This window comes from Pseudophryne corroboree, chromosome 1 (genome assembly GCF_028390025.1).
Source record: "Pseudophryne corroboree isolate aPseCor3 chromosome 1, aPseCor3.hap2, whole genome shotgun sequence".
Lineage (NCBI taxonomy): Eukaryota > Metazoa > Chordata > Amphibia > Anura > Myobatrachidae > Pseudophryne > Pseudophryne corroboree.
Window position 1 is genome coordinate 377,016,822 of NC_086444.1, and position 25,933 is coordinate 377,042,754.

At 46.5% G+C, this 25,933-nt stretch overlaps 1 protein-coding gene across 4 annotated transcripts in view; it reads left to right on the forward strand.

The window, feature by feature from the left end:
• Nucleotides 1-1,402: 1,402 nt before the first annotated feature.
• PXN (paxillin) overlaps nt 1,403-25,933 on the forward strand; it is a 72,287-nt gene continuing 47,756 nt past the window's right edge. For 2 of the 4 annotated variants that reach the window (XM_063913135.1, XM_063913136.1), the window contains exon 1: nt 1,403-1,633. In XM_063913135.1, the coding sequence (XP_063769205.1) occupies nt 1,621-1,633 (13 nt within the window). In that variant the 5' untranslated portion in view covers nt 1,403-1,620. The remainder of the gene's footprint in view (nt 1,634-25,933) is intronic. The other 2 variants (XM_063913137.1, XM_063913140.1) reach the window with 2 other exon arrangements.

Here is a 25,933-nt window from a genome sequence, read left to right on the forward strand (position 1 = left end):
TCAGACCTACTCAGAAACGGCACAAAATGTTTTTGCAGAGCTCGGCTGCACAGGCGTTTGCACACTTGCAAAGCAAAAATACACTCCCCTATAGGCAGCGACTATCTGATCGCAGCGCTGCAAAAAGTATCTAGTGAGCGATCAACTCGGAATGACCCCCCATGTTTTATGCACATACAATGCATCGTTTGATGGATCGTTCGATCAGCGTCATTTGAGTGTATGCTTTTTGTGAGGCATATGATGGCTCGAGAGATGATCCATTGTATAGGGGTGCAGGATGGGTGATAAGATCATATGCACATTGTGTGTCATAAAAACACCAAATTGTGAGTCCAGAACTGCCAGGGAGTTCCAGGAAAATCGTGAGACGACTCGCATCTGATGCTGGTCATTCTAACGGTGGGTACACACTGATAGATATATATGCAATCAATTGATCGGCAGATATATCTATGGACGGATCGAGCAGTGTGTTGAGCATACACACTGCCCGATCCGTCGGGGACTGACGTCATGAACTGGGCGGCCGTGTACACACGCCCGCCCAGTTCAGCTGTCAATCACCGCCGGCTGCCACAGCATGCCGTACACACACAGCGACGCGCCAATATATCGGTAGATATATTGGCCGTCGGCTGTGCTGCGGGGCCGACGCGATATGTCTGTGAACGACGGAGTTCACAGACATATCGCCCAGACACACTGGCCGATGGACCCACGATATATCGGCCATTCAAGAGAGGCCAGTGTGTACCCACCTTAATGTATGGCCAGCATTAAATTTACCTACTAAAGTGGTGATCAGGATTGATTTACATGTTCTGTTTCTATACTGTTCTAACTGGGACTCGTTAGGGAAATAGGGTTACCTAATGGGCCCATGCATCTGCCAAGTATTGGGGCAATTCCCCATTTTGACAATAAATAGGTTGGAGTATTGGGAAATCCCACATGTTGGAATTCCTCGATTCATGGATTAAAAAATCGATCAGGATTAGCGAGTCTGGGTTTTTTAACATGCTGTTTCTTCCCCGATTCCCCCAACCTATTCATCGTCAATCATCGATGTCTGCCAACTATCAGATCAGCAGAACGAGGAATTACGACTATAGTGTGTGGCCTGCATTACATTAAGTGGCAGTGCAGATTTAACACTGATAATTAACAATTCAGCAAAATGATATCGTAACCGTGTCCAGTGACTGTCATGATGAGGATGGAGGTATACTTGGCATATTCTTATGCATGAAGCACGTACCTTTTCAGCAAACCACCCATGGAAATAACTGTTATATATTGGTATCTAATACTATGTACAAGCTGACACAAGAATGAGCTGAGCGGCTCCATGACAAATGATTAGCCACAGGTTGCCGCATGTCACGGGAGAGGCCCGGGAACGCGCAGCGAAGAATGCGCCCTCCCGAGACGCGAGCCTACCTACGTAGATGGAGGCGGTTGAGAGTGAGCGTGAGGCTAGGAAACCGCACGTATTAGTGAGGTGTGGCTCGGCGGGGTGCTGGGACCGCGCACGCAGGGGGCGGCGGCGCGTTCCTGCGTTGAAGTCAGAAAGTTGTGTCCGACTACTGGGGACCGCTCCGGCTGAGCGGCGGCAACATGGACGACCTGGGTGAGCGATGGGCACAAAGCACGGAATGTGATGGCAGCGCCTGCGTGTGTGCAGGCAGCTGTGTAAAGGACGGGCTCCGGCTCAGCCTCTTTGTATCTTGGTTCAGCAGTCTCACAGCGCATCACACAGTGCACATGTAATATACATTTAATATGTGTGGGGTAACTTTGGCCTGGAGCCCGGGCTACTCTTCCAGGTGTCACTCTTCATCTGCTCACATGGCGGAGCAAGCTGTGGATGTAGCCTGCTGTGGGGAAATGCAGCACCGTGGTGTCTCCATAGCCATGGACCACCTGTGATTTGGAGGATAAGTGTGCATGCCTAGCAGCCACTGTATATATACTGTACATGTGTCTGTGTCGGTGGCTAACTATTCTGTGTCACTACCACACTGATCAGAGCTGGGTGCCTGGGACTGGCTGTTTTTTCTTCTTGTAAAGTTATTTGTGTAGTGTCAGCATATTTACTTGTGCTTTCTATTGGGAACAAAACATTAATAAACCAAGCCTGGGTAATGACAAAGCGCTAAAATGGCCCTGCTCACAAGATTGCAATCTATAGGGTTAAGCGTTGCACTATGTGGATGGAGAGCTTGTTCTCTTCACTGCTGTCTGATTTATTTGTCATGTTTCTCTGAGTGTCCTGTATTCCAGATGCACATGGTTTAGATTCTGTGTTTCCTTATGCAGCAATCCTGGAGGTTTGGGTGCAATGTTAAGCCCTGTGTTTTAAATCTGGAGTTTTGTACAACTGTGATACCAAGGCAGACCCACTTATTTCCCCACTTGTGTGTGAGCATAGTGGCTAATTCTCCATCCTGTTAAATAGACTATTGAGTTTGTGTTTTGGAAGTTGCAGATGACTCAAAGTCACATTCTTGGTGTATGTTGCAGCTTTAAAAGGTCTCTTCACATCCTGTATGTGACAGAATAGAGTTACTACTTGGATGGCATTTCTGTTAGGAATAGGATAAAATGACATGTAGTGTTGCAGTGGTGGAGAGATTTTTATGCTCTTCTTTGAGAGATGCATTTAAAATAGGATAATATATTTTATATATGCTGGTAATATATACTGCATACTCTTAAATTACATCTGTTTCCTCCATTTATCTATTTATTTCTTAACCTTTTTATAACATCGCTCTTATATCTCTAGTGATGAATATGTTTATGTAGTATAAGTAATAAAGTTTTAATCAGTGCCCTGGGCAAAGAAAATGTCAACTGCAACAGGAGAAGGCGCTCCATGTTATTTCAAGGGATGGCTTGTGTATTCCTTGGCTGGCCATTCATGGCTTGTTTTAAATAAAGTGTAATGTCGGCTTTTAGTCTTGGCAGGATATGTAGCCAAGATGACCATGTTTAAGGTGTCTCAGTCAGTTCCCAGTCCCATGTAATATTGTTTTGTTAGTGGTATAGTGTTTGGCTCTCATCAGGTATTTAATATGTCGTCATTGTGCAGAAAATAGTTTGCTATCTTAAATACAGTTTTCCACCATGTCATTGGGGTCAACTCAATTTAGCGCGGATTGAATAGCACCAGGAGGGCTATTCAATTCCGCGTGATGTGATGGACAATGATAGGATTTCTTCTCACACCCCTCCGTAGGTGTGTGCAGAAATCCGACAACAGTACTAGCGCAATGCTGTTTTCTGCCCGTAGTGCAACAGAAACGGCATCGCTCCAGAACTTAAGTTGGAGAATGCCAACAATTCTCACGGACTAAACACCCTGTTTAGTCCACTAGAACCAGCCTTCTCTGACATAACAGCACAATGGGGTCGATTCTATTCGGCAACTAATGAATAGCGCCGGGAATTAGCTCCCGACGCTATTCAATTCAGCAACTAGTTACGTCGGCGATGGCCCGTTCTCGCCGACAAAACAGGTTGAATTGTCGGGAGAACGGGCATTCTCCGACTTAACTCCCCGGCGCGAGGCTGATTCCCGACAGAATCAGCCTCGCGCCGGCCGCGAGGCAGCACTTTTGTCGGGTTTCTCATCTCATCCCCAGGGGATGAGAGAAGAATTCCCGACAATTGCAGGTAATTAGTTGCTGAATTGAATAGCGTCGGGAGCTAATTCCCGGCGCTATTCATTAGTTGCCGAATAGAATCGACCCCAATGAATTGAGTAGCACCGGGATCTCCTCCCCGGCGCTGTTCAATCCCGCTGAATTAAATTGACCCATTGTTTGCTGTCATATGCAAGGTCAGCTACTAGCGGTCAAATAAAAAAAACGAATTGAAGTTAGTTCAGTAAATTAACAGATTTTTGACTCCTGAGGCTTATACAACAAATGTTTCAAGTCTTCATTATAGGCTTTCCCTCGAAGAAGGTGCTAAAAGAAAGAGATTGTATATAAACATCACCACATGTAATATACTGTTGGCTACATATGCAACTCCGTTCAATCTGCTTCTCGTGCGTCTGTGACAGGAAGTTATCTTTTTCATGCCAGACACATGGAAACTGTTCAGAACAGCATCCCTTTGCCTTTACAATGAGCTACCATTTATATGATTGTTTTCAAATGCATTGATGCACTTCAGACACAATAGGGCCATTTCAGTTTTAATCGCGGCCGCCACTAGAAGGCACCTAATGGCAATGGCAGCAATTCGATTGTTCTGTCATTCGGCGCCCATCGGCCATGTGAAAAATGTATGCAAACTTGGCACTTTGGGGGTCCAAAGCAGGACTTTAGACTGGTTTAACTGTGTTAGGTGGCTAAATCTGGTCTGTTTGTACGCAGTATGCATGTGCACCCAAACAACTGTGGAATAGTGACAATTGTTTGGGTGTCTTTAGATGCCTAAAACGACTAAATTCTGCCCCCCCCCCCCCATTGTCTACACGTCTGAAGTCCTGTTTTGGGTGTCCCACTACTGTTTGGGCAGCCAAAGTTCTCACTTTGCACATTTTTTCTCGCTCCTCTGGAAGCTGCAAGAAAAATCTGGGTCAAGATCCAATTGTTTATGACACTGGCAGTTCAGTAGATGGCACCCAACTGAGCTATTCAATTGTTTCTTTTTTCAGGCATGATCAGCTGCTCTGCCAGCGGCGAAAACAATTGGATCTTGCCCAAACGGGACTTTTCGCATTGCACCCATCACTTTGGTCGGGTTTAGCGGCTTTATGTGGCTAAACCCGACCTATATGTTCGCCATGTGGCGATAAAAAGATCAATTGAATATCCCCCAGCACCCTGATCTCCTGTCACTTTATACGGGAGATAGGGCACAATAAACAATTGAATTCCACCCTTTGTGCCCTCTACGGCTAATGGGCGCCCGAACGGCAGAACAATTGAATTGCTGCAGTCGGGTGCTACCCAGTGACAGGCGTGAAAAAAACAATTGAATTCCCCCCAATAAATTGGAAAAAATAAATATTAAATATTTAACAATAAAAAAGTGGTAAAGCACTGTGGCAGGATGCCAGTCAAACGGAAATATGCATGGTCTCCTTTGGTACAAAAATGTTAGTTTTCACATCTGTTTACATGCATTTAACCGTAGAAAGTCAAAAGACCAAATCCAGGTGTATTAATTCATGTGCATTGAGAATTTAAAATTCCACTAAAGATTTATTTTTGGGAGAGAAAAAAGTCCTGTGGAAAGTGCAACAGTGCAGTAGTTGCCCAACCCAGTAAGCCATGTCTCGCGGACTGCCTGATAACATTCTAGGTAACGCAGAAGATTGCTAGGTAAATATTTGCATGCTGTACAGTAATACCTGAGCCATATCCTGTTGAGTTGTTCCCTGCTTATAAGTTTGTACTTTCCACATATGAGTAAAGATTTGGGTACTACTGCTTGTGTGTCTCTAGCTATTTTTTTTTATGTGTTTTTGTACTCTTCACTATTGGTCTTCTAACACATTTGACTAAACAAATGTCTTTCGGTTGCATTTACTTCCTTCATAGCTTGTGATTTCATTTGTCCAGTCTGATCTGGTTGATTTTTTATGTTTATCTTCAGTCATCAATGAGAGAGATTACAGCTGTATTGTAGGGATGTGACATTAGCTGGCAGTCTCATGGTGTAGCTTCAGCATAAACCAAACACTTTACCGTTTGTAAGAGCCATTACAGTACTTCACTTCTTGTCACTCAGCAACAAACTAAACACCTCGTGTCTAGTTCATGGTGGTAAGCACATCTGCAATCTCACCGCGACTAAACATTTGCTTTAGTTACTGTTTTCATGATGTGTATCACATCTGTAAATGTGCCTACATTAAAAAAAAAAATGCTGGTAAAATGCACAACGTGGACATTGTTTTTGCAAGCCGGTAGGTAGTGTCTTTTGCTTTCTTGTGAAGCTCCTGGAAATCATAAGCTAGATAACGGCTCTGTGTGTTTGTCACATCTGAATTTCTGATAAAGGGTACTTGGTCTAAACACAAACAAAACTCTCCCTGAAAAGGTTAAATTCTTTTGAATGCTTTTGTAAAAAAAGTTTGACTTAGGGGGTCACCCTTTCCTTTCCAGATTTTGAGTAATAAGGTGTGTATTTGTGTTGCAATGCATAGGCATAGTTTGGAGGTGGAATGGTAGGGGGAAGGGTTCTTGGCTGTTGATAGATGGGTGTGGGAGGAAGGGCCTGCTTCCTTACAAAGCTGGATTTTGTTTCCTTTCATTTTTCAAATGTTTGGCCAGATGTTGAACCTCCAGCAATTGCTGTGCTATGGTCACTGTCTTGCTTTCTTCTTCTTGCCCATCTTCCTCATTGCAGTTATACATGTATGTTATTCCTAATACAGTGCAAATACCACATGGCTCATGTTGCTGTGCTTTCATTCTGTGTTGTAAATGGGTAATGTCATGTCACTTCTTTCTTATATAATTGCATAGAGATGAATTACTTCAATTAGCAAGCAGCGTTTGACCTTTAACAGCTATTGTGGGTGGGTCCACACTGGCGTACTCATGTTTCTCACAGCCTGGCATAAGCACTTTAGAAGGATCAAATCCTGTGGTCAGGTTTTCTACAATGAAAGTTGTGATTTTGTTATAATGTAAAGGAGATCTCTAGTAGTAAGAATGAAAATGCAGAGGTTTTAGTTGACATTATCCAGTTTCTGTCTTTATTCAAGGCATGCAGCCTCTATAGCTCTGCTCTATATTCACGTAACGGTAGGTCACTGCAGTTGATGACCAGGAATCGCTAGAAGCTAATTACACTCGGGCACCTTGTGATGCAGTTGCGGATTAGTTTGTCATGACTTGTGTTCTCTGACTCTCAGTGGAAGGGAGAGAGATGTTAGATCTGAGCTTGTCCTCTATATTGTATGCAGTGCATAGACTCCCATTCCTGTGCAGTTACTCACTGTATGAGTATATGAGGTTACATGGGATTGGATTACAGCTCAGAGTGGTGTGTAATGAGTGCTGGATATGAAGACACTGGGGACTCTGTTTCATTTTTCATGGCTGGATATCATTGCTTTGTACAGCTGTTTTGTATTTTGTGATTCACTTGCAAGACTTCTTTCTTAATGAATAGCAGCAGATGCAGTTGTTCCTGTGGAGCCTGATAAGACTGCTTCCCTATGTATAGTCTTTTTACATCATTTCACAAACTTTTACATCCACGATTGTTTTCTCATACGTCCTAGAGGATGCTGGGGTCACATCAAGAACCATGGGGTATAGACTGGATCCGCAGGAGACATGGGCACTTTAAGACTTTCAAAGGGGTGTGAACTGGCTCCTCCCTCTATGCCCCTCCTCCAGACTCCAGTTTAGAATTGTGCCCAGGGAGACTGGATGCACTCTGAGGAGCTCTGAGTTTCTCTGAAAAGACTTATGTTAGGTTTTTTATTTTCAGGGAGAACTGCTGGCAACAGTCTCCCTGCTTTGTGGGACTTAGGGGAGAGAAGTTAGACCTACTTCTAGTGAGTTTAAAGGCTCTGCTTCTTGGCTACAGGACACCATTAGCTCCTGAGGGTCTGATCGCTAGGTACGCCTAGATGCTCGTTCCCAGAGCCAGCCGTCACCCCCCTTGCAGAGCCAGAAGTCAGAAGACAGGTGAGTAGAAGAAGCAAAGAAGACTTCAGTGACTGCTTCTGAGGTGCCGCACAGCGATCGCGCTGCGCGCCATGCTCCCACACACAGCGGCACTACAGGGGGGGGGGGGGGGTGCGGCGATCTGGGCAGCATATAAACCTCTATATGACACTGGCAACAAGGGACTGTCCTAACTCCCACCAGTGTAAAAGTTTTGAAAAAATAGCGGGACTGAAGCGTGCCATTACGGGGGCGGAGCTTAGCCCTCACAGCTCACACAGCCCAACGCCATTTTCTCTACACAGGCTGCAGAGACGCTGGTCCTTCCTCTCACTGCTGCATAAGTATCGGGGTGAAAAACGGGGGGGAGGGGGGGCACAGTAAATTTGGTGCAATATATGTTGATTATAAAAGCGCTGCAGGTCTGGGGCATTATTTAGTGTTTTCAGAACCGTTGGTGAAGCGCTGGGTTGTGAGCTGGCAAACTCCCTCTGTGTCTCTCTGACAGACTTTAGGTGGGTCTGTCCCCTATATGCCCAGTGTGTCTGTGAGTGGTGAATACACGTGTGTTGGCATGTCTGAGGCGGAGTGCTCTTCCCAGGAGGAGGCTGTATTAGGGACACAGACGGCTGTGGGAGCGAACCTGTCTGCACCGCCGACTCCTGATTGGGTAAATGTGTTGAATGCTTTGAATGCTAATGTGGCTCTTATTAATAAGAGATTGGATAAATCGGAGTAACATAGTATCTAAGGTTGAAAAAAGACAATTGTCCATCGGGTCTCAGAACCAGGCATGGAAGAAATCTGTGGAGGATGTATTGTTACAAGTCCAGACCCCCTCTGGGTCACAAAAAAGATCATTTGCCCAGTTGGCAGACACTGATACCAACACGGACTCTGACTCCAGTGTCGACTATAGTGATGCCAGATTAGATCCGAAATTAGCAAAGAGCATTCGGTACATGATTGTGGCGATAAAAGACGTGTTCGTAGCAAGAGTGAGAACTCCAGTGCGCAATTAAGACCAAGGTGCAGCCCAAATGAGTGTAACAGAAGTGTACATCCACAACACTGAAATCGAATGATATAGAAAAAACGTTACACACACGTGGCGCTCAAAGGACAAATTATTCTCCCATGTGTCATAGAAGGTAATAAGACAATAATCACCCTAGATATTCACAATAATAATGATCCACCGTTTCTGCAATCAACCTAGAGAAAGGTGACCACCTCCACACAATGGTTATTGGTGGTGTGGTCAAAAACAAAAAGAAAATATATAGTGCAGTGATCCTTTTTCAAAAGACGTTTTTAAAAGACGTATTACATATATTATGAAATGTTAAGATTTATGTGTTTTGATCAAATTATATATATATATATATATATATATATATATATATTATAAAATTAAAGTGATAGCAGACAGGTGTGATGATTATGTATAATGGACATCCCTATAAAGGGACTATGGAGCTAGGAGCTATACCTTTGATAAAGCTGCCCCTGTTGACAGCGAAACGCGTCAGGCCTGACACTGGTAACCTCTAAATGGACTTGACCTGGGACATCCAGAACATCGGACAGTGGACTCTAAGCCTGGGATTCAACTCATGGTGTGTTATCCTGCTGTTGATCATCCACTTCTTCAATTCCCTTCACTTTTTGGCGTTGGAGTCTGTGCCATCTGAACCACCGCTAAGGGAACCATCCATCTTTAAAGAGTGGTAATTATTGTGGAACATCTTATCCCATGTAAAAAGGCTTTAACATCTTCCAGGTCCACTGACCACTGGACAATACTACACAGTCCCATAGGTCCTAATTTACCAGAGACTGGTTTCTATGAACTTTTTATGAATAGCTCCATTTTTTAACATTGTGTTTTACCTTTGACTTATTGAATAGTTTATGTCCAATAAATTTTATTGTCATTTACACCTGTCTGCTTATACCATTTATAGCGCTATATATTCTATGTACATATATGTATTACATATCTCGAAGGACCCTCTTATTCCTGACAAAAGGGTCTGCATGTATAAGGGGAAGAAGCCTGAGGTAACGTTTCCTCCCTCTCATGAACTGAACACCCTATTTGAAAAGGTTTGGGAAAATCCTGACAAAAAGTTTCAGATTCCCAAAAGGATTCCGGTGGCATATCCGTTTCCCTCTGGGGATAGGGAAAAGTGGGAGTCACCACCCATTGTGGACAAGGCTCTATCACGGCTGTCCAAAAAGGTGGCTCTTCCGTCCCCTGACACTGCAGCCCTTAAGGATCCGGCGGATCGTAGGCAGGAAACTACATTGAAATCCATTTATGTCACCACAGGTACGCTGCTCAGGCCAGCCATTGCATCTGCGTGGGTGAGTAGTGCTATCGAAAAGTGGGCAGATAACTTGTCATCTGATATAGATACCCTGGATAGGGATAGTGTTCTCTTGACACTAGGTCATATCAGGGACGCTGCAGCATACCTAAAGGAAGCTGCAAGGGATATTGGCGTTTTGGGTACAAAGGCCAATGCCATGGCAGTCTAAGCTAGACGAGCATTGTGGATTCATCAATGGAATGCTGATGCCGACTCTAAGAAAAATATGGAGTCTCTGCAGTATAAAGGTGGTGTCTTGTTTGGTGACGGCCTCACCGATTTGGTATCTACGGCTACCTCGGGTAAGTCGTCCTTTTTACCTTATGTTGCTGCACAACAAAAGAAAACACACCACTATCAGATGCAGTCCTTTCGGCCCAATAAATACAAGAAAGGCCGAGGTTCTTCCTTCCTTGCTACTAGAGGAAGGGGGAAAGGAAAAAAGTCACCGGCAGTGGCAGGTTCCCAGGAGCAGAAGTCCTCCCCGGCTTCTGCCAAATCCACCGCATGAAGCTGGGACTCCTCTGCGGGAGTCCGCACCGGTGGGGGCGCGTCTCCAACTCCTCAGTCAGTTCTGGGTTCGTTCGGCCCTGGACCCATGGGTTTTAGATATAGTATCCCAGGGGTACAAACTAGAGTTTCAAGACGTTCCCCCTTGCCGATTTTTCAAATCGGCCTTACCAGCTTCTCTTCCGGACAGGGTGGTTGTACGCGACGCAATACAAAAGTTGTGTATAAATCAGGTCATTATCAAGGTTCCCCCGTCACAACAGGGAGAAGGATTTTATTCGAGCCTGTTCGTGGTCCCGAAGCCGGATGGCTTGGTCAGACCAATCCTGAATCTAAAATCCCTCAATTTCTACCTAAGAAAATTCAAATTCAAGATGGAATCTCTCCGGGCGGTGATCTCCACTCTGGAGCAAGGGGATTTTATGGTGTCGGTAGACATAAAGGATGCCTACTTGCACGTTCCCATTTATCCTCCGCATCGGGCTTACCTGAGGTTTGCAGTTCAGGATTGTCATTACCAATTTCAGACGTTGCCGTTTGGTCTGTCCACGGCTCCGAGGGTTTTCACCAAGGTGATGGCGGAAATTATGGTTCTCCTGCGCAAGCAGGGATTCACTATTATCCCGTACTTGGACGATCTCCTGATAAAGGCGAGATCCAAGGACCAGTTACTGCAGAACATTACGCTCTCCCTGACAGTTCTGCAACAACATGGTTGGCTCCTAAACTTGCCGAAATCACAGTTGGTGCCGACGACGCGGCTGTCGGTTTTGGGAATGATTCTGGACACAGAATTACAGAGAGTTTTTCTTCCAGTGGAAAAAAGCTCTGGAAATTCAAAACCTGGTCAAACAAATTCTGAAACTGACAAGTGTCAGTCCATCAATGCACTCGGTTACTGGGGAAAATGGTGGCGGCCTACGAGGCCATTCAGTTTGGCAGATTCCATGCCAGAGTTTTTCAGTGGGACCTGTTGGACAAGTGGTCCGGATCCCACCTGCACATGCACCAAAGAATAATCCTGTCTTCCAAGACAAGAATCTCACTCCTGTGGTGGCTGAACAGCTCTCACCTCCTATAGGGTTACAGGTTTGGGATCCAGGACTGGATCCTGGTAACCACGGATGCGAGTCTCCGAGGCTGGGGGGCAGTCGCACACGGGGGAAAACTTCCAGGGAATATGGTCAAGCCAAGAAACTTGTCTACACATAAACGTTCTGGATTTAAGGGCCATTTACAATGGCCTCCTTCAAGCGGAACATCTGCGCAATCTGCCCGTCCTGATTCAATCGGACAATATAACAGCAGTAGCATCAAGAGGTCTTCACAGAAGTGACAAGTCGTTGGGGAATTCCTCAAATAGACATGATGGCGTCTCGTCTCGTCAAGAAACTGCAGAAATATTGTTCCAGGTCGAGGGACCCTTGAGCAATAGCAGTGGACGCACTAGTAACACCATGGGTGTTTCAGTCGGTGTATGTATTCTCTCCGCTTCCTCTCATTCCAAAAGTGCTAAAGATCATAAGAAGAAGAACAGGTTCAGGCGATCCTCATTGTTCCAGACTGGCCAAGGAGGGCTTGGTATCCTAAACTTCAGGAATTACTCATAGGAGATCCCTGGCCTCTTCCTCTACGAGAGGATCTGTTACAGCAGGGGCAGTGCGTGTATCAAGACTTACCGCGGCTATGTTTGACGGCTTGGCGGTTGAATGCCGGATCCTAGCCTGAAATGGTATCCCCTGTGAAGTCATTCCCACACTTCTCCAGGCTAAAAAAGGGGTAACGTCTAAACATTACCACCGTATTTGGAGGAAATGTGTGTCTTGGTGTGAATCCAAGAGGAGTTTCACTTAGGATGTTTTCTTAATTTTCTACAAGCAGGTGTGGATGCGGGTCTAAAGTTGGGCTCAGTTAAAGTACAAATTTCGGCCTTATCGGTTTTCTTTCAAAAACAATTGGCCTCCCTTCCAGAAGTTCAGCCTTTCGTGAAAGGCGTGTTGCACATCCAACCTCCTTTTGTGGCTCCATGGGATCTTACTGTGGTGTTGCAGTTCCTTCAATCACATTGGTTTGAACCTTTGCAGAAGGTAGAGTTGAAATTCGTCACTTGGAAAGTGGTCATGTTGTTGGCCTTGGCATCCGCGAGGCGGTGTATGAATTGGCGGCTTTGTCTCACAAGAGCCCCTATCTGATTTTCCATGAGGATAGAGCGGAGTTGAGAACTTGTCAGCAATGTCTGCCGAAAGTGGTTTCATCATTCCACATGAACCAACCTATTGTGGTGCCAGTGGCTACTGGTGCCTTAGTAGCATCGAAGTCTCTCGATGTAGTCAGGGCTTTGAAAATTTATGTCACCTGAACGGATTAGGAAAACGGAGGCTGTGTTTGTCCTGTTTGCTCCCAACAAGATTGGGGCTCCTGCTTCCAAGCAGACTATTGCGCGCTGAATCTGTAATACGATTCAGCATGCCCATTCTACGGCTGGATTACCGTTACCGAATTCGGTGAAGGCCCATTCTACCAGGAAAGTGGGTTCGTCATGGGGGGCTGCCCGGGGGGTCTCGGCATTACAACTTTGCCGAGCAGCTACTTGGTCGGGTTCAAATACCTTTGCAACGTTTTACAAGTTTGATACCCTGGCCGAGGAAGACCTCATGTTTGGTCAATCGGTGCTGCAGAGTCGTTCGCACTCTCCCGCCCATTCTAGAGCTTTGGTATAACCCCATGGTTCTTGATGTGACCCCAGCATCTTCTAGGACGTATGAGAAAATAGGATTTTAATACCTACCGGTAAATCCTTTTCTCTTAGTCCGTAGAGGATGCTGGGCGCCCGTCCCAGTGCGTACTGTATCTGCAGTTATTAGTTGTGGTTACACACATGTTGTGTTACGTTTATAGTCAGCCTGTTGCTGATGTTTATGCCGTTGACTTGCGTTGTGTTGAATGCCATGTTGTACGGCGTGCTTGAGGTGTGAGCTGGTATGTATCTCACCTTAGTTAAAAATTAAATCCTTTTCCTCGAAATGTCCGTCTCCCTGGGCACAGTTCCTATAACTGGAGTCTGGAGGTGGGGCATAGAGGGAGGAGCCATTTCACACCCCTTTTAAAGTCTTAAAGTGCCCATGTCTCCTGCGGATCCCGTCTATACCCCATGGTTCTTGATGTGACCCCAGCATCCTCTACGGACTAAGAAAAAAGGATTTACCGGTAGGTATTAAAAATAAGAATTTACTCACCGGTAATTCTATTTCTCGTAGTCCGTAGTGGATGCTGGGTACTCCGTAAGGACCATGGGGTATAGACGGGCTCCGCAGGAGACTGGGCACTCTTAAAAAAAAAAAAAGATTAGGTACTATATCTGGTGTGCACTGGCTCCTCCCTCTATGCCCCTCCTCCAGACCTCAGTTAGGGAAACTGTGCCCGGAAGAGCTGACATTACTAGGAAAGGATTTGGAATCCAGGATAAGACTCATACCAGCCACACCAATCACACTGTACAACTCGTGATAACTATACCCAGTTAACAGTATGAACAATAACTGAGCCTCTCTCAACAGATGGCTCATACAATAACCCTTTAGTTAAGCAATAACTATATACATGTATTGCAGAGAGTCTGCACTTGGGATGGGCTCCCAGCATCCACTACGGACTACGAGAAATAGAATTACCGGTGAGTAAATTCTTATTTTCTCTGACGTCCTAGTGGATGCTGGGTACTCCGTAAGGACCATGGGGGTTATACCAAAGCTCCCAAACGGGCGGGAGAGTGCGGATGACTCTGCAGCACCGAATGAGCAAACTCAAGGTCCTCCTCAGCCAGGGTATCAAACTTGTAGAATTTTGCAAAAGTGTTTGAACCCGACCAAGTAGCAGCTCGGCAAAGTTGTAAAGCCGAGACCCCTCGGGCAGCCGCCCAAGAAGAGCCCACCTTCCTCGTGGAATGGGCTTTTACTGATTTAGGATGCGGCAGTCCAGCCGCAGAATGTGCAAGCTGAATGGTGCTACAGATCCAGCGAGCAATAGTCTGCTTTGAAGCAGGAGCACCCAGCTTGTTGGGTGCATGCAGGATAAATAGCGAGTCAGTTTTTCTGACTCTAGCCGTCCTGGAAACATAAAGTTTCAGGGCCCGGACTACGTCCAGCAACTTGGAATCCTCCAAGTCCCTAGTAGCCGCAGGCACCACAATAGGTTGGTTTAAATGAAACGATGATACCACCTTAGGGAGAAATTGGGGACGAGTCCTCCATTCTGCCCTTTCCATATGGAAGATCAGATATGGGCTTTTACATGACAAAGCCGCCAATTCTGACACACGCCTAGTCCAAGCTAAGGCCAAAAGCATGACCACTTTCCATGTGAGATATTTTAGCTCCACGGTCTTAAGTGGCTCAAACCAGTGGGATTTTAGGAATCCAACACACGTTAAGATCCCAAGGTGCCACTGGAGGCACAAAAGGGGCTGAATATGCAGCACCCCTGTAACAACGTCCGAACTTCAGGCAGTGAAGCCAGTTCTTTTTGAGAGAAAAAGGGATAGGCCGAAATCTTGGCCTTTTATGGATCCTAATTTTAGGCCCATAGTCACTCCTGACTGTAGGAAGTGCAGGAATCGACCCCCCTGGAATTCCTCTGTAGGGCCTTCCCGGCCACACACCAAGCAACCTATTTTCGCCATATACAGTGAAAAAGTCTTGCTGTCACGTCTTTCCTAGCCTTTATCAGCGTAGGAATAACTGCATCCGGAATGCCCTTTTCCGCTAGGATCCGGCGTTCAACCGCCATGCCGTCCAACGCAGCCGCGGTAAGTCTTGGATCAGACAGGGTCCCTGTTGCAACATGTCCTGACTGAGAGGCAGAGGCCATGGGTCCTCTGAGAGCATTTCTTGCAGTTCCGGGTACCGAGTCCTTCTTGGCCAATCCGGAGCAAAGAATATTTTTCACACTCCTCCGTTTATTACAATTCTCAGCCCTTGGGTCTGAGAGGAAGAGGAGGGAATATATAGACCGACTGGAACACCCACGGTGTTACTAGTGCGACCATAGCTATCGCCTGAGAGTCCTTTGACCCAGCGTAAAACCTTTTTTATCTTTTTATTGAGGTGGGACGCCATGTAGTCCACCTGAGGCAGTTTCCATCAATTTGCAAAACTGCGTGAAGACTTCCTGATGAAGTCACCACTTTCCCGGGTGGAGGTCGTGTCCACTCACGGAATGAACACTGCTGACAGTGCGCTTACTTGATTCTCCGCCCAGCGAAGAATTCTGGTGGCTTCTACCCTTGCCACCCTGCTCCTTGTGCCGCCCTGGCGGTTTACATGAGCCCCTGCGGTCTGACTGGATCAGAACCGGTTGGTCGCGAAGCAGGAACTCCGCTTGACTTGGGGCGTTGTATATGGCCCTTAGTTCCAGGATATTGATGTGAAGGCAAGTCTGTTGGCTTGACCACAAACCTTGGAATTTTCTTCCCTGTGTAACTGCCCCCCATCCTCGGAGGCTTGCATCCGTGGTCACCAGGACCCAGTCCTGAATGCCGAATCTGCGGCCCTCGAGAAGGTGAGCACTCCGCAGCCACCACAGGAGAGACACCCTGGCCCTGGGGGATAGGGTGATTAACCGATGCATCTGAAGATGTGATCCGGACCACTTGTCCAGTAAGTTCCATTGTCCTTGCATGGAACCAGCCGAAGGGGATGGCCTCGTATGATGCCATCATCCTTCCCAGGACTCGAGTGCAGTGATGCACTGACACCTGTTTTGGTTTTCAATGGATTCCTGACCAGTGTCATGAGCTCCTGAGCTCTCTCTATCGGGAGATAAACCCTCTTCTGGTCTGTGTCTAGGATCATGCCTAGGTGAGGCAGATGAGCTGTAGGAACCAACTGCGACTTCGGAATATATAGAATCCAGTCGTGTTGCCATTTCACTTCCAGAGAAGGTGATACGCTGTCCAGCAACTGCTCTCTTGATCTCGCTTTTATGAGGAGATCATCCAAGTATGTGATAATAGTGACACCTTGCTTCCGCAGGCGCACCATCATATCCGCCATTACCTTTGTGAAATTGGTAATGACAATCCCGTACCGCAATTCTGAGGTATGCCTGATGAGGTGGATAAATGGGGACACGAAAGTATGCATCCCTTATGTCCCGATTCATTTCAGGCATGCAATGACCGCTCTTAGCGATTCCATCTTGAACCTGAACCTTTTCAGGTATATGTTCAGGGATATTAATTCAATATGGGTCTAACCGAACCGTCTGGTTTCGGGATTATAACATGGTCGAATAATAACACCCTCTTGTTGAAGGAGGGGACCCTTGACCACCACCTGTTGAAGATACAATTTACGAATTGCAGTTAACACTGGCTCCCTCTCTTGGGGGAAAGCCCGCCGGGTCCTCGGTGAGGGGGCATCTTCTCACAGTCCAGCCTGTATCCCTGCGATACAATTTCTATTGCCCAGGGATCTAACAGGGAGTGAACCCACTTGTGGCTGAACTTACGAAGGCGTGTCCCCACCGGGCCTAGCTCCGCCTGTGGAGCCCCAGCGACATGCGGTGCATTTTTGTAGAGGCCGGGGAGGACTTCTGTTCCTGGGGACTAGCTGTGTTGTACAGCTTCTTTTCTCTGCCCCCGGCTCTGACAAGAAAGGACGCACCTCAGACTTTCTTGTTTCTTTATTCGAAAAGCTGCATTTAATAATGTCGTGCTTTCCTAGGCTGTGCAGGAATATAAGGCAAAATATCAGAATTACCAGCTATAACTGTGGAGACCAGGCCCGAGAACCTTTCTCCACACAATCCTCAGCCTTCCATATGCCGCTTAAGTCGGCATCATCTGTCCAATGTATATTCTACAGGACACGTCAAGCAGAAATCGACATAGCTTTTGTCTCTAGGACCCAGTATACTCGTGTCCCTTTGGGCATGCTTTATAATTATATATCTATCACTTAAGACAGCATATTAAAATATTTATATGCATACTAGGGTCTCAATCTCTGCTGATAAGGTACCTGTCCACGCTGCCACAGCGCTATAAACCCATGCCGACACAATCGCCGGTCTGGGTAGTATACTAGAATGTGCACGCTATCTGCAGGATCCCTGAGAATAGCTAGTGCAAACAAGACACCCAAGGGGAAGATTCTCAACACATCCTGGCCCTAGTGGGGAAAAGATGCAGCCTGAGAATTCTCTTTTGGGAAGCTGCCGTCTCTTGTCTGGAGATTCCCGCTCTTTTTCCTCATGAGAGGAGGGAAATTTACATCCGAATTCTTCCCCTTAACATGTGTACTCTCGTGTCAGGGACAGATGAGTCATCAGTGATATGCAAATCATCTTTTATTCCAATAATCATATATTGAATATCTTTTAGCCCTCTTGGCTGTAACTTTGCATTATCGTAGTCCACAGTGGAGTTAAACTCCGTGTCGATACTTTGTTATTTTGGATAGTGAACATAGAGAGACTCTGGGGTATATGCAATTGCGGTCGAATTCGCGGCAATTTTCGCCGTTTTTTAATTCGACTCAATTCGACAGGTGAATCCCGGAAGGTGGCTTCCGGAATTCACCATATTCAATGAAAAACGGATTCGCCAGAGTCGCGGGCGAAAATCGGCGGATTTTGCCGCGATTTTAAAAAACGGTAAAAAACCGTGAAAAACTCGAAAAAAAAATGGCGTGGGGTCCCCCCTCCAAAGCATAACCAGCCTCGGGCTCATCGAGCTGGTCCTGGTTCTAAAAATGCAGGGGAAAAATTGGCCAGGGATCCCCCGTATTTTTAAAACCAGCACCGGGCTCTGCGCCTGGTGCTGGTGCCAAAAATACGGGGGACAAAAAGAGTAGGGGTCCCCCGTATTTTTAACACCAGCATCGGGCTCCACTAGCTGGACAGATAATGCCACAGCCGGGGGTCACTTTTATGCCGTGCCCTGCGGCCGTGGCATTAAATATCCAACTAGTCACCCCTGGCCGGGGTACCCTGGGGGAGTGGGGACCCCTTCAATCAAGGGGTCCCCCCCCCCAGCCACCCAAGGGCCAGGGGTGAAGCCCGAGGCTGTCCGTCCCCCCCCCCCCCCCCCCCCCCATCCAATGGGCTGCGGATGGGGGTGCTGATAGCCTTTTGTGATAATAAAAAGATATTGTTTTTTCCAGCAGTACTACAAGTCCCAGCAAGCCTCCCCCGCAAGCTGGTACTTGGAGAACCAGAAGTACCAGCATGCGGGAGAAAAACGGGTCCGCTGGTACCTGTAGTACTACTGGGGAAAAAATACCCAAATAAAAACAGGACACACACACCTTGATAGTAAAACTTTATTACACACTACCGACACACACATACTTACCTATGTTGACACGCCGACTGCCACGGTCTCCGACGATCCGAGGGTACCTGTGAAAAAATTATACTCGCCTTCCAGCGTCCAGAGATAAATCCACGTCCAGAGAGTAAAATCCACGTACTTGTTTAAAAAAAAAAAACGCAAAAACCCGCTCCATACCGGACTAGAAAGGGGTCCAATGCTTTCACATCAGACCCCTTTCTCCCGAATGCCGGGACATCACGTGACTCCTGTCACTGACGTCCCTTCAGCCAATCAGGAAGCGCTACTTCCGTGGCGCTCACCTGATTGGCTGTGCGCTGTCTGTACTGTGACAGCGCATCGCAAAGCCGCTCCATTACTTTCAATGGTGGGAACTTTGCGGGTAGCGGTGGGGTCACCCGCCGGTCAGCCGCTGACCGGCGGGTGACCTCACCGCTACCCGCAAAGTTCCCACCATTGAATATAATGGAGGGAGCTGTGCGATGCGCTGTCACAGTACAGACAGCGCTCAGCCAATCAGGTGAGCGCAACGAAGTTGCGCTTCCTGATTGGCTTAGAGACCTTTCTGTGACAGCTGTCACTGACAGGTCTCATTCGTGGAAAGGTGTCCCATGTGTCAGCATGGGACCCCTTTCAGTCCGTTATGGAGCGGGTATTTGCGTTTTTTTATTTTTAACAAGTACGTGGATTTATCTCTGGACCATGGCTGAGGTGAGTATATTGATCTTTTTTTTCAGGTATCCGTGGATTCTACATGGAGAAGAGGACCGATGTCGGCGTGTGAACATAGGTAAGTATGTGTGTGTCGGTAGTGTGTAATAAAGTTTTACTGTCGACGGTGTGTGTGTCCTGTTTTTATTTGGGTATTTTTTTCCCAGTAGTACTACAGGTACCAGCGGGCCCGTTTTTCTCCCGCATGCTGGTACTTGTGGTTCTCCAAGTACCAGCTTGCGGGGGAGGCTTGCTGGGACTTGTAGTACTACTGGAAAAAACAATATCTTTTTATTATCACAAAAGGCTATCAGCCCCCCCCATCCGCAGCCCATTGGATGGGGGGGGACAGCCTCGGGCTTCACCCCTGGCCCTTGGGTGGCTGGGGGGGGGGGACCCCTTGATTGAAGGGGTCCCCACTCCCCCAGGGTACCCCGGCCAGGGGTGACTAGTTGGATAATTGATGCCACGGCCGCAGGGCACGGCATAAGTGACCCCCGGCTGTGGCATTATCTGTCCAGCTAGTGGAGCCCGATGCTGGTGTTAAAAATACGGGGGACCCCTACTCTTTTTGTCCCCCGTATTTTTGGCACCAGCACCAGGCGCAGAGCCCGGTGCTGGTTTTAAAAATACGGGGGAACCACTGTCAATTTTTTCCCCGCATTTTTAGAACCAGGACCAGCTCGAAGAGCCCGAGGCTGGTTATGCTTTGGAGGGGGGACCCCACGCCATTTTTTTTTAAGATTTCACCGTTCCAGCATAAAAAAAAAAATATTTTAAAAAATATATAAATAATATTTGTGCCTCCAAAAAAAAAAAAAAAGTACCTAATCCCTTCTAATATAAATAGATCTGCTATTCCCCCCCAAAAAAACACAAAAAAAAACATGTTAAAAAAAATTTAATTTGTTTTCACCCTCCAAAGTGTGGCGGATTGAAAATGACGAATTTGCTGTCTAAAAGCACTGCTGTTGAATTTCCAAACTTGAATTGAATATGCTTTGGTCGAATTGCAGCACTTATATCATTGCAGAAAAGTCGAATTTGCAAAAATTCGAATTTCAAAAAGTCGAATTTTGGAAGTCCGTTTTTTGGTCGGAAAGCACTGAATTGCATAGGCGATTTTTTTTTTTTTTTTTTGGGTCGAAAATGACCCGAAATTCGACAATTTCGGGAATTCGACCACAATTGCATATACCCCTCTGAAGGACTCTGTGACATAGGGACAGACCAGGGTAGATTTCCTTTCTGTTCCCTAACCTTTTGTGCAATAATTTTACCTCAGCACTTACACATATCCAAACAGGTGTCGGCGTTGTTGACGGAGACACCCTCCCACACACTTATCCGCTCTATCACCTCCTTAGAGGAGCCTTTTACCTCAGACATGTCGACACACGCGTACCGACACACCACACACACAGGGGATGCTCTATTTGAAGACAGTTCCCCCCCCTGGCCTTTTGGAGAGACAGAGAGAGAGTATGCCAGCACACACCACAGCGCTATATAATACAGGGATGTACACTATACTGAGTGATTTTTTTCCCCTATAGCAGCTTATATACACAGTTTTGCGCCTAAATTTGTGCCCCCCCCCTCTCTTTTTTTACCCTTTGTGTACCAGGATACTGCAGGGGAGAGCCTGGGGAGCTTCCTTCCAGCTGAGCTGTGAAGAGAAAATGGCGCCGGTGTGCTGAGGAAGAAGGCCCGGCCCCCTCAGCGGTGGGCTTCTGTCCTTTTTATGTACTTTAATGGCGGGGGTTAATGCACATATACAGTTTATCAGACTGTATTATGTGCTTTTCGCCAAGTAAGGTAATCTAATTGCTGCCCAGGGCGCCCCCCCCACGCGCCCTGCACCCATCAGTGACCGGAGTGTGTGGTGTGCTAAGGGAGCAATGGCACACAGCTGCAGTGCTATGCGCTACCTTAATGAAGACCGGAGTCTTCAGCCGCCGATTTTCAACTTCTCTTCGTTCTTCTGGCTCTGCAAGGGGGACGGCGGCGCGGCTCTGGGACCGGACGACCGAGGACTGGGCCTGTGTTCGATCCCTCTGGAGCTAATGGTGTCCAGTAGCCTTAGAAGCCCAAGCTAGCTGCAAGCAGGTAGGTTCGCTTCTCTCCCCTCAGTCCCACGTAGCAGTGAGTCTGTTGCCAGCAGATCTCACTGAAAATAAAAAACCTAACAAATACTTTCTTTTCTAGGAAGCTCAGGAGAGCCCCTAGGGTGCATCCAGCTCTGGCCGGGCACAGATACTAACTGAGGTCTGGAGGAGGGGCATAGAGGGAGGAGCCAGTGCACACCAGATATAGTACCTAATCTTTCTTTTAAGAGTGCCCAGTCTCCTGCGGAGCCCGTCTATACCCCATGGTCCTTACGGAGTACCCAGCATCCACTAGGACGTCAGAGAAATCCTATTTTCTCCTGTATCATATGATCATTTTAAAATATTTTGTTTGTAATTAATTTATTACTACAATTATATTTCTTACATATGCACTTGGGTTCCTATGATGGCAGTGTGACACGATGGGCTCAAGCTGGGCATACACGCTGCAATTATCTGCCGCTGTATGCCCACCTTTACTCTGCTACTCCGTTAACGGAGATGGTGTAAAATTTGTCTTGGGGATTCTCTAGTGCAGTGATGGGGAACTTTTGGCACTCCAGCTGTTGTTGAAATATACATCCTAGCATGGCCAAATGGCAAAACTGTAGCAGGGCATGCTGGGATGTGTAGTTCAACAACAGCTGGAGTGCCAAAGGTTCACCATCACTGCTCTAGTGTCAGTAACCTCTTACTGATGCTACACAGTCACCAGACACTTGCAGACAGCTAGTCCCAGCTATGTACCACCGTGATGCTGCCAGTTCTTGAATAGTCACTGCTATAACAGGCTCCTTCACTGGTGTCGATTCAATTCAGCAACAGTTGAATAGCGCCGTGAATTAGCTCCCGACGCTATTCAATTCAGCTAAAGTTAAGTCGGAGAATGCCCGTTCTCGCGGACTTAATAGGTTGTTTTGTCGGGAGAACGAGCGTTCTCCGACTTAACTACCAGCGGGGATGCTGATTCCTCGACAGAATCATCCTCGCTGCAGCTCTTTTGTCGGTTTTCTTCTCTCACCCTCCGGGGCTGTGATAAAGCTAAATATTTATCTTACTTAAAACCCTCTAAAAGGTGAAAGAACACAGTACGCTATTGGCGTATGGTATACCGTAAGGGTACGCACGTTGCGTAACAATCGCTTAGCCGTAGTCGAGACGCTCGAGCGTCACGTTCGCTCACGGCCAAGAGATCACAGGCAGGCACGCTATAGGCTGCCGACTAACGTAATGATATGCTACTAGCGTAGCGGACGCTCGGGACCACGAGGAGATCACAAGCGGCGCTGACGCTCACAATGTTAAACCTTTATAACTATACCATAAACAATGTATTTATGCAGTAAACCTTGGTGCAGTGATAGGGTGTAGATGTAACACAGTGTAACCTTATTAACTTGAAAGCTGTACGAGCGTCTCCGACGCTCTGAGAATACTTAGAAATATAATGAATACACAGATACCGGTCTTAGGTTCTAACACCTTATATGAACGTTCTATTTGCAAAAGAATAATACAATACAAGTCATACACTACCAAAATAACATAGAATATCTAACCAAGTGACTACACATAAAATACAATAAAGATACAATTACTATTAAAGGGGAAAGGAGAGAGAGAGAGAGTACGAGAGAGAATGGCTTATAACAATAAAGACAATATGGTTGCGGAGAAACTTACGCTCAAGGGAAACAATCGCATGCGCCTCTGGATATCCAGCTCCCGATTATCAGTGGTGAGAACCGTTGAAGAGAATAGAGAGCTGGCCCAGGTCGGCTTGTCCTTTTATACCCTACACATAATACAGTACAATGGTCCCTATATTCTTAGTGTTCATTGGACACAGGAATTCGTCTTCGCATTATAACAAAAGGTCATAGGTTGATTCATACAGGTGGGCTGTGACTATTTCCAACTGCTCAGGTGGGTGGGAAACTAGGTTTCCCGCCGCATGGATAATAAAGTGCAAATAATAGCAAATGTCCATAAACTTCTTATGTCCATAACTATTCGCACGAGCGATTAATCCGCTCCAAACCAACACCGGAATATTGCTAATTAAATACTCTTCCGATGGATTCTAAACACCACTGTGTAACCTCTGTCTGACCCTTCGTATCAAACAAAGAGGGATCTCTTTGTCTATGAACATGCTACATTAACTAAACTTTCAGATTCTATCAAAGGGACCATAATCTACAAAATACATTATATGGTTAAAATATGTAACGGTTGAGTCGCCCGCTAGACGCACATAAACTTTACCGTAAATGCGCACACCGTGCGCCTGCGGGTGCCCGCAGCGGCGAGTATGCGCACGCACGGCAGGGCTCGCGAACGTGCAACAGGCACTCGCATGAGGTGCAAATATGGCAGTGTGTAGTGTGATATTTTTCTGACTTTGACAGCTGAGAGAAGAATTCCCGACAATTGAGGGTACCTAGTCGCTGTATTGAATAGCGCCGGGAGCTAATTCCCGACGCTATTCAACTGTTGCTGAATTGAATCGACCCCACTGACACCTTGAAGTGATTTTTCTAGGGGGTGCAGGTAGATTCTGCAGACAGGAAGCAAAGAGCAGGCAGTTACAAAGTTCCAGGACTCGTGCCCGCCAAACAAGTGTTGCCACGCCCCTATTATGGTGTGGCCATTGCGCCACCAGAGGCAAATGCTGAATGACCATGCCCCCACACATTTGGTCAATACCCCACCAGGCACTGAGGCCTGACATGTTGCATGTTGGCTCTGTCTGTAGCATCTCACTGCTGTGAATGTGGCTGGTTCTCCTGAGTGTTAACTTTTTGAGCAGATCTGCAGGCTAACTGGCAGAGGGTTGACTTGATCTGCAGGGTTCAACACAGGACAGCTGGGGATTGATTAGAGTAGTAACTCTCATCTGCAGGTCACAGGACTTTAGCTGATGTATGCATCTTGCAGGGAAGGAGCATGAGCTATAAGAATACTTTTGTTTATTGCTCAGTAATAGCTCTTAAGAGCTTGTTACACACAACTAAAAGCATTGATACTTAGGCAGAAGAATACTTTACTTTGGGATTTGCTTTCCTTTCTGTGCAGTATTTTAAACACTTGTTGGCAGGGGTAATTCTGCCTCGTGTGTAGAAGTCTGTTCTTGGAGAGTTATTTATTCTCTTGCTTAAAATGTTTTGGGAGATCTAATCTAGGTTCTAGCACTGCTTCCAGAGCGATGGTAGCCAGTGGTGTGGTTCATAGGGTAGACAGTATCTAGGTCGACCACTATTGGTTGACGGTGACTAGGTTGACAACCAAAATAGGTCGACATGAACAAGGTCTACATGACAAAAGGTTGACATGAGGTTTAATTTTTTTTGGTGTCGTTTTCTTCGTAGAGTGAACGGGAACCCCAATTAGTGCACAGTGTCCCCATGCATGGCTCACCATGCTTCGGGCAAGGTACTTCGCTGCACTCAACACGGGTTACCGTTCCCAATTGTAGTCTTATTGTAGTCTGGCCAATCATGTACCTGATATAAACATAAATTCAATCAGTGGTTTAACTCTGTCTGTCTTGTATACACAAATACTGTATATGCACTTAAAAGAAAAATTAAGTACCCCTTTATTCGGAAGTAAGAATTAGGACATGGTTAATAATCTAGGCCTCATTGGGGTCGATTCAATTCGGCAACAGATGAATAGCGCCGGGAATTAGCTCCTGACGCTATTCAATTCAGCTAAAGTTAAGTCGGCGAATGCCCGTTCTCGGCGACTTAACAGGTAGTTTTGTCGGGAGAACGGGCATTTTCCGAATTAACTACCCGCGGCGATGCTGATTCCCGACAGAATCAGCCTCGCGCCGGCCGCGCGGCAGCACTTTTGTCGGTTTTCTTCTCTCACCCCCCGGGGATGAGAGAAGAATTCCCGACAATTGCGGGTAACTAGTAGCTGAATTGAATAGCGTTTGGAGCTAATTCCCAGCGCTATTCATCTGTTGCCGAATCGACCCCATAAAGTTCTAAAATGTTATAAATGTAATCTCACAACAGATTTTGTTTCTTATTCAACAAATAAGCCAATATAAAGTAGGCATGTTTGAAAGGTAAGTACACCCTTATTGCTTCCATGTCAATAATGTATGCTATAGAGTATGACCCTCCTTAATCATTCATTATTTATGGATCGCTTTGCAATATACGTAAAGTTTGTGCAATTAGGGTGTCCATATTATAGACTATTTCTAAAACCTTTTGTTGGTGTTTTGTC